Source organism: Phalacrocorax aristotelis, chromosome 1 (assembly GCF_949628215.1).
Source record: "Phalacrocorax aristotelis chromosome 1, bGulAri2.1, whole genome shotgun sequence".
Taxonomy (NCBI): Eukaryota; Metazoa; Chordata; class Aves; order Suliformes; family Phalacrocoracidae; genus Phalacrocorax; species Phalacrocorax aristotelis.
This window is the reverse complement of record NC_134276.1, coordinates 57,391,733-57,398,664: the sequence shown is the minus strand read 5'-3', so window position 1 is coordinate 57,398,664 and position 6,932 is coordinate 57,391,733. Positions and strand designations below refer to the sequence as shown.

General features: G+C 63.1%; 1 protein-coding gene across 1 annotated transcript in view; it reads left to right on the top strand.

Moving 5' to 3' along the window:
- Positions 1 to 3,854: 3,854 nt before the first annotated feature.
- The window catches only part of SOX21 (SRY-box transcription factor 21), a 3,970-nt gene continuing 892 nt past the window's right edge, over positions 3,855 to 6,932 (top strand). The window contains exon 1 of the mRNA XM_075089672.1: positions 3,855 to 6,932. This exon is cut by the window's right edge and continues 892 nt beyond it. Within this exon, the coding sequence (XP_074945773.1) occupies positions 4,421 to 5,266 (846 nt within the window). The 5' untranslated portion in view covers positions 3,855 to 4,420 and the 3' untranslated portion in view covers positions 5,267 to 6,932.

The following is a 6,932-nucleotide window of genomic DNA, read 5'->3' as shown; positions in this document are numbered from 1 at the left end:
CTTTTCGGGCGGGAGGCACGGCGAGGCGCAGATGGCTATCGGGCTAACCACTATTCTTCCCCTACTTTTTATCTCTTCGAGTCGCCACCTGATTATTAGGCTCAAGTAAAAATTAGGAGAGCGCTTCCTCGAAACTCCCTCTTAAACTCGAGGCTTTAAAACCATCTTAAAAGCTGCGTGCAGCAGAGGTGAGGGGCGGTTTGGTCCGAGTACGAGGCACCGGGCGGTGTTTGGAGTGGGTCCTAATTGCTTAGGGCAGATGTGAGCAACCTGTCGGATGTAACACGCGGGTATCGAGGAGGGAGATAGTCTAAACCCCTCTTTAATATTTTTAAAAGCACTTTGATCTCGCTTGGTGGAATACAGCGCTGCATTCTGGAAATTCTTGTTTAGCCTCCGTGTGATAATGCATCTGCTCTGTTCCACAGCCCCCCACCCCCACCCCCTCCCCCGATAGCAGAAGGAAAGATTGCGCCCTTGAATTTGCATGCGTCAGGAATTGACAGGTCAAAGGCAAGTAAATCACATTATACACGATTGTATTGTTATTGTATCGATAACAACACATTATCAGAACAATTAACACGCTCGCACAACTACGCGGAGATCACAGTGGTGGTTTAACAAAAATCCAGATAAGTAACTAAACTCCGATAAAGCCTTCACTTTTTCTCTTTGGGGATTTGAAGGCTCTCCGAAAGACTCTGTGCGTGCAGCCGCTCCGCGCCGCAACGCGGATCTCCCCGCGGCGGGAACAGCCTGCCCTCCGCTCCCCCTCGCCCGTGGCTACCTCAAACCGGGTAGGGGGGAGACCTGGGACCCTCCGCTCGCTCCGGACCCGGGTCCAACCTTGCTCCAAGCGGAACTGATAAGAGTTTCCATCACTTTGTGGAAAGCAGGTCGGGAGAGAAAGGCAGACCTTCTCGAACCGCTGGAAGAACCGTGCGTGGGTGTTTTAGTAGCCAGCGGTTACCGCAAGCGTGAGGTGAGGGGGGGAAAGAGCACTTTGGAAACGAGACCTTCGAATATAGTATTTCATTTGCAATTAGAAAAACAGACCTGAGCCAGTACCGAGCCATTTATAGATTTCAGCCTGTGAAATGGTCGTGTGCGTTAATTTATGACCAATAAAGTCTATCACCGTTTTCACTATTTGGAGGACAGAACGTAATCAGAAACACGTAATCAGAAAAACGTAATCAGAAATCAGAAAATGAAGTCGTGGGTTTGCAAATGGCGACATTTTTGGAAGACAGCAATCCGTGAGTTGAGGCATCTCCTCTGCTGGACATTATGCAAGTGCGTCTTGTTACGGTCGGTTCACCTGGACGCGACTCTGTGGGGACCTGCGAGTTCTGCTGGCCTCGGAGAACTGCAGGGCAACTGGTGACGGCTCACCCTAGAAGGCTCCCCGGAGCCTGTGCCGACACCCGTGGCCGTGGCTCAGAGCCCTTCCCCACGCAGTTTCCGTGGAACAGCTGCCCGGTCTGCCTGCACCTTGCTTCGCCACTGGCGTGCAAAGCCCAGCGGGTCCGAGCAGCAGCGGCAGCCTCGGCGCGGCGGTACCCACGGACCGGCCCACGGGCGGAAAGTTCGTGGTTGGGGGTATTCCTCTGTGCAGGAACTGCCAGCCGGGGGCTGCCCGGGGCTTGCCCATGTGCCTGCCTTGAGCACGTCCCCAGAGTGCTTCACGCTGCTTTGCCGCGACACGGGACTGTCGCTGTCCCCTCTCCACCGCGCCTTGCTCCCGCACCGAGGGGTGCGGGGCACGAGTGAGAGGAGTGGGGACGGGATGGAGGGAGCGTGGTTGGCGGGAAGAGCGGGGAGAGAGCCTCGCTGGAGCCGAGCCCCCTCGGGATGGCTGAGCCCTCCCTCCCCACGCTGCTCCCCGCGCTCCGGGGGCGTTGGCGGCAGCGGGGCCGGGTGGCACCTCGGTGGTGGCAACGGAGAGTCGCCGCTGCCTCTTCCCCCTCCACCCCCCGCCCCGAACACCCTCCGGTAGGTGTTACTGGTCCTCACCCTGCTCATGGCGGCGGCCGGGGACGTACAAACCGCCCTCTCGCCTTCCCCCGACCCGAATGGGTGCGGGCGCTTTCCCGCTGGCACCCACGATGCGAAGGGAAGTCGATCACGCCGGAATCTGCTCTGTGCGGAGAGAGCCGGGGGATTAGTCCTCGCCTCAACTTAGGGGTCAAACACAATAACCTTACATTGGAAATCGCTTCCCTGAGCAAACGAGAGGATTTCACGCAGTTGAAAATACCGGCTGCTCGTCTCCGAGCGGGAATTGCTGCCCGAAGGGTTGATAACCCGACCTCCCGGGCAGAGGTACCTGCACCGGGTTGAGCCCCCCCCTCGGTGGGGCTCTCGCCCTCCAGACACGCCGTTCCCCCGCTAAGCCCAAACGCCGGCAGATATCTTAATCTCCCTGCTTTTGACAACCGACGGGAACTTTCTTTTTCATGGCTAAATGGATTGCAGGAGGTCAAACGTTGGCGAGGCGGCTCTGGAGATCGAGAGAATTACGTTTAAGTGGTAGTAAGTGGGTCGTAAAAGACGAAGCGGGAGAAGGTGCGGTTTGTTGAGAAGCCGCGGCGGGACCGGGCGGGCGTAGGGGGGTCTCGGTGGCGCTCCCGGGGGATGCTGTCACCCCACGCGTGGCTCGCCCCAGGGAAGCCCGGGAGGGCGGCGGAGCCTGCTGCCAGCACGGGAAAGGGTTAATGGCGCATCGGCGTCGCCGCTTCCACATACCACAGGGGTAAGTCAAAGCCGACGGGCCGAAGTACAAACAAGGCGAGCGAGTTCACCCTGATTGACAGGCAGCCTGTGAGGAACACCCGAATCGGACAGCCCGGGCTGCGGGGAGCGTGAAGCGGTGTACCAAGCGGCCAAGGAAACACGCGTGGATTTTCTTGCGGGGGCGGGGGGGGGCGCCAGGGGGATGCCGGCTCCGGGGGCGTGGGGACGCTCTCCGAGGCGGCGGGGCTCTCTGCCCCTCGGCCGGGGAAACCTCGAAACACACGCGCACAACCCCTCCGCTGGCATCGGGCGGGCGCGACCCCTGCCCCCCACAGTGGCGGGCAGCGCGCGGGGACGGCGACGGAGACCGACAGGCGGGGCGGGGTAGGGGGAGCAGCGCGCATGCGCGCTGCTGCCCCGCCCCGCCCCTCCCTGTCCTGCCGGTACGAGACGGGAGGGCGGGGAAAACGGAGGGCCCGCCCCCCTCCCGGCGCGGCAGCCCCGCCCTCCCGCCCCTGCCCGCGGCGCGCGGCGCGGGCAGGCCGCATGCAAACATATAGGGCGGCGCGCGGCGCGGACGCATGCAGAGCGCGCGCGTTACCTGCCGCCGCGCCGACGGGGCGAGAGGAGGGGGCGACTGCGCCGGCTGCAAACCCCACCGCGGACTTTATAACCGGGTCGGCCGCCCGCCGGGCGCGGACCGCCGAGCATTTTAATTAGGAACCCACCCACCCCCCTCCGCCTCCTCCTCCTCCGCCGCCACCGCCTCCTCCTCCTCCCTCCGCCCCCCGCCGCTCCCGCCCGCCCCGCCGCCCCTCCGAGTCGGCGGCCAAGAAAACCCAGAGAGACCTGGCGGCTGCCGGAGAAGGGGGAGCGGCGCGGCAGGCGGAGCGCCCCGCAGCCAGCCCGAAACTTGGCGAAGTTTGTCCGGCGGCGGGAACCAGGAGGCCGCGGCGACCGGCGGCCGGCGAGTATGTGCGAAGAGCGAGCGGCTCGCCGCGCCCCCGCGGGCGGAGCGGGGCGGCTGTGAGCGGGGCGGCCCGCGCCCCCGGGGCCTCCCCGCACCGCGTCTGAGCCGCCCCGGACCGCGTCCCGCACCGCGCCGCGGCGGGCTGCCCCCCGAGCTCCGCGGGCGGCGATGGCTCCGGGCGGGCTCTGACCGCCGCCCCGTCCGGGGCTCGCCGCCGCATCGGAGACCGCCGAGGAGCATCGCGCCCGTTGCGGAGCCAGGAACCCCACAGCCACCCCCGCCCCGGCGCCCCTCGCCCGCCGCCGGCGGCTCCCGCCTTCGCCGTCGAGACTTCCCTGCGGTCCCGCCCGGACCCCGGCCGCTGCCGCTCGCCCCGAGGAAGAGCCCTGGCCCGGCGGTCGGCGGCGCGGAGAGAGGCTCCGCGGCCCAGGCGGGGAGCGGCGCCCGTCCCGCCCGCAGCAGCGCCCTGACGGGGAGGCGCCGCCGCTCGGCAGCGCCCCGCGCCCGGAGCCGGGCCGCCGGGGGCCGCCGCCCCGCAGCCGCCGGAGCCGGTGCCGCCGCGCCGGGGCACCCGCCGAGATTGCTTTTGGAGAAGCGGAGCGCGGCGGGAGCGAGGAGGAGGAGGAGGAGGAAGCGGCGGGAGAGGCGCCCGGAGGAGGCGGCCGCCAGCGCGGGGCGGGCGACGGCTCGCCGGAGCGGCGGGAGGACACCATGTCCAAGCCGGTGGATCACGTCAAGAGGCCGATGAACGCCTTCATGGTGTGGTCGCGGGCGCAGCGGCGGAAGATGGCCCAGGAGAACCCCAAGATGCACAACTCGGAGATCAGCAAGCGCCTGGGGGCCGAGTGGAAGCTGCTGACCGAGTCGGAGAAGCGGCCCTTCATCGACGAGGCCAAGCGGCTGCGGGCCATGCACATGAAGGAGCACCCCGACTACAAGTACCGGCCCCGGCGGAAGCCCAAGACGCTGCTCAAGAAGGACAAGTTCGCCTTCCCCGTGCCCTACGGGCTGGGCGGCGTGGCGGACCACGAGCACCCGCACGGGCTGAAGGCGGGCGGGCTGCACGGCGGGGCGGCCGGCGGGCTGGTCCCCGAGTCGCTGCTGGCCAACCCCGAGAAGGCGGCGGCCGCTGCCGCCGCCGCCGCCGCCCGCGTCTTCTTCCCGCAGTCGGCCGCCGCCGCTGCCGCCGCCGCCGCCGCCGCCGCCGCCAGCAGCCCCTACTCCCTGCTGGACCTGGGCTCCAAAATGGCCGAGATCTCCTCCTCCTCCTCTTCCTCGGGCTCGGGGCTGCCCTACGCCTCCTCCCTGGGCTACCCCGGCGCCGGCGGGGCGGGTGCCTTCCACGGGGCCGCCGCCGCCGCCGCCGCCGCCGCGGCCGCCGCCGGGGGGCACACGCACTCGCACCCGTCGCCCGGTAACCCGGGCTACATGATCCCCTGCAACTGCAGCGCCTGGCCCGGCCCGGGGCTGCAGCCGCCGCTGGCCTACATCCTCCTGCCGGGCATGGGCAAGCCCCAGCTGGACCCTTACCCCGCAGCCTACGCCGCGGCCCTATGACCGGAGGGTGCCCGCCCGGAGCCCCGGTACCCGCCTCGCTGGGTGCCGGTGCGTTCGTACGGCCGGGAACGGCGGGCGAGCCGGGGCCGCGGGGGGTCGGGGTGGGGGTGGCCGGGACCGGGAGCAGCGGAGCCGGGGTCGTCGCCGACCTGTTGCGCGTCGCCCGCCGAGGGTCACGTCCCCGCCCGCCGCCCCGGCTAGAGCTTGTGTGTGTTGCATGCGGTCTTTGCTGACAGCCGAGCTGAAAAAGAAGAGAAAAAGAAAAAAAAAAAAAAAAAAAAGAAGAAGTAAAAAGCAACAAACCCGCCCTGCCCCCAAAAGTGCTTATTCGGGACAGCCACGGGGAGCTCCGTCCCGCCGCCGGCTCCCCCTCGCCGCGCTGCTCTTTCTTCGGCCGCGCCGCGGGCTTCTCCCTCCCTCCGCTCCCCACGCCCCGCGCCGTGCTGAACTCGGAAAAGTCCCGCGGCAGCACCGCCGCCGGAGGGGGACGGGGAGGCCCGGGCAGGGCGACGGGCAGGAGGGGGGGCCGGTGACGGAGGGGGCCGCCGTGTGCGTGGTTCGTAGCCCCTCGTGGGCGAGCGGGAGCGGGAAGCACGCAAAGAGTCAGCGGTGTGGGATGCTGCCCGCCGTCTCGTCCCGTCCCGCGTGGGTTCCTGCCGTCCGCTGCTACGGGAGGCTGACAGGCGCGAGTGGTGATTTCCACGAGAGGAAACACGCGTGGCTCTCGGTCCCCGTGTGTCCCCGTGTCGTCGTCCCCTCCCCTCCAGTAGTTAAGTCTCACCCTCAGACTGTAAATTTGTATATCTCTGTGGAAGCGTTAGATCTCGGATTGAAAACTCTGTTACTTACTTCGCCCACGGTCGATTCAGTTTTAACCTGAAAAAAAAAAAAAAAAGAGAGAGAGAAAAAAAGGAATGCCTTTCAAAGGGAATAAAAATATTGCGGGACCGCTCGGGGAATCGCAATATTATCTAAGGTTAAATCAGACTTTTTTGTCTGAGTGATAATTATCTATTTATTATTTAGCTGAACTGAACCAGAGCTTTGCTTTGACAGAAGAGTATTCTCATTTAAAAGAAAAGCCGTCTCCCCCCACCAACATGAAGTGTTTCACATGTGTTTTGGAGTGCCCTACCTGGTTAGTTTATTTTAGAGCGACTGCAATTCAATTGCAAATGGCGATTTAAAAACAACAACAACAAATTTTAGAGGGAAAAAAAAAATCCATCAGTTTAGAGTTCTTTTTTTTGGTTTACTTTTGTAATGTGTATATTTTGACTAATGTTTGTGAATGAAGCTGGCTAACATGTATTTAGTTTCATTTTGGCTTTATGTAATATAAAGTAAACAACAACAACAGAAAAGAAAGATTAAGTATTGGTTTTAACATTTACGTGTAAATGGTTTCCTTGTGTGATCTTCTAATTTAAAGTTAGACGTCTAAACTATATCTGTAAATTAGATTCCGACTACCACTCTGTTCATTTTTGAACAAAGAGTTTAAATAAAGCCTGAAGCAGGGAAAAGAGAAAATCCTCTATTTCTTGTTGAATTACTAACAAGATTTTTATCTGAATTGCCCTTACGTGCCTGGTCCAGGTGAGGTGTAAGGTATCCTCTAAAGGCTGTCTTTGTTTCACTTTTGAATAGATTTACTAGGAAATCT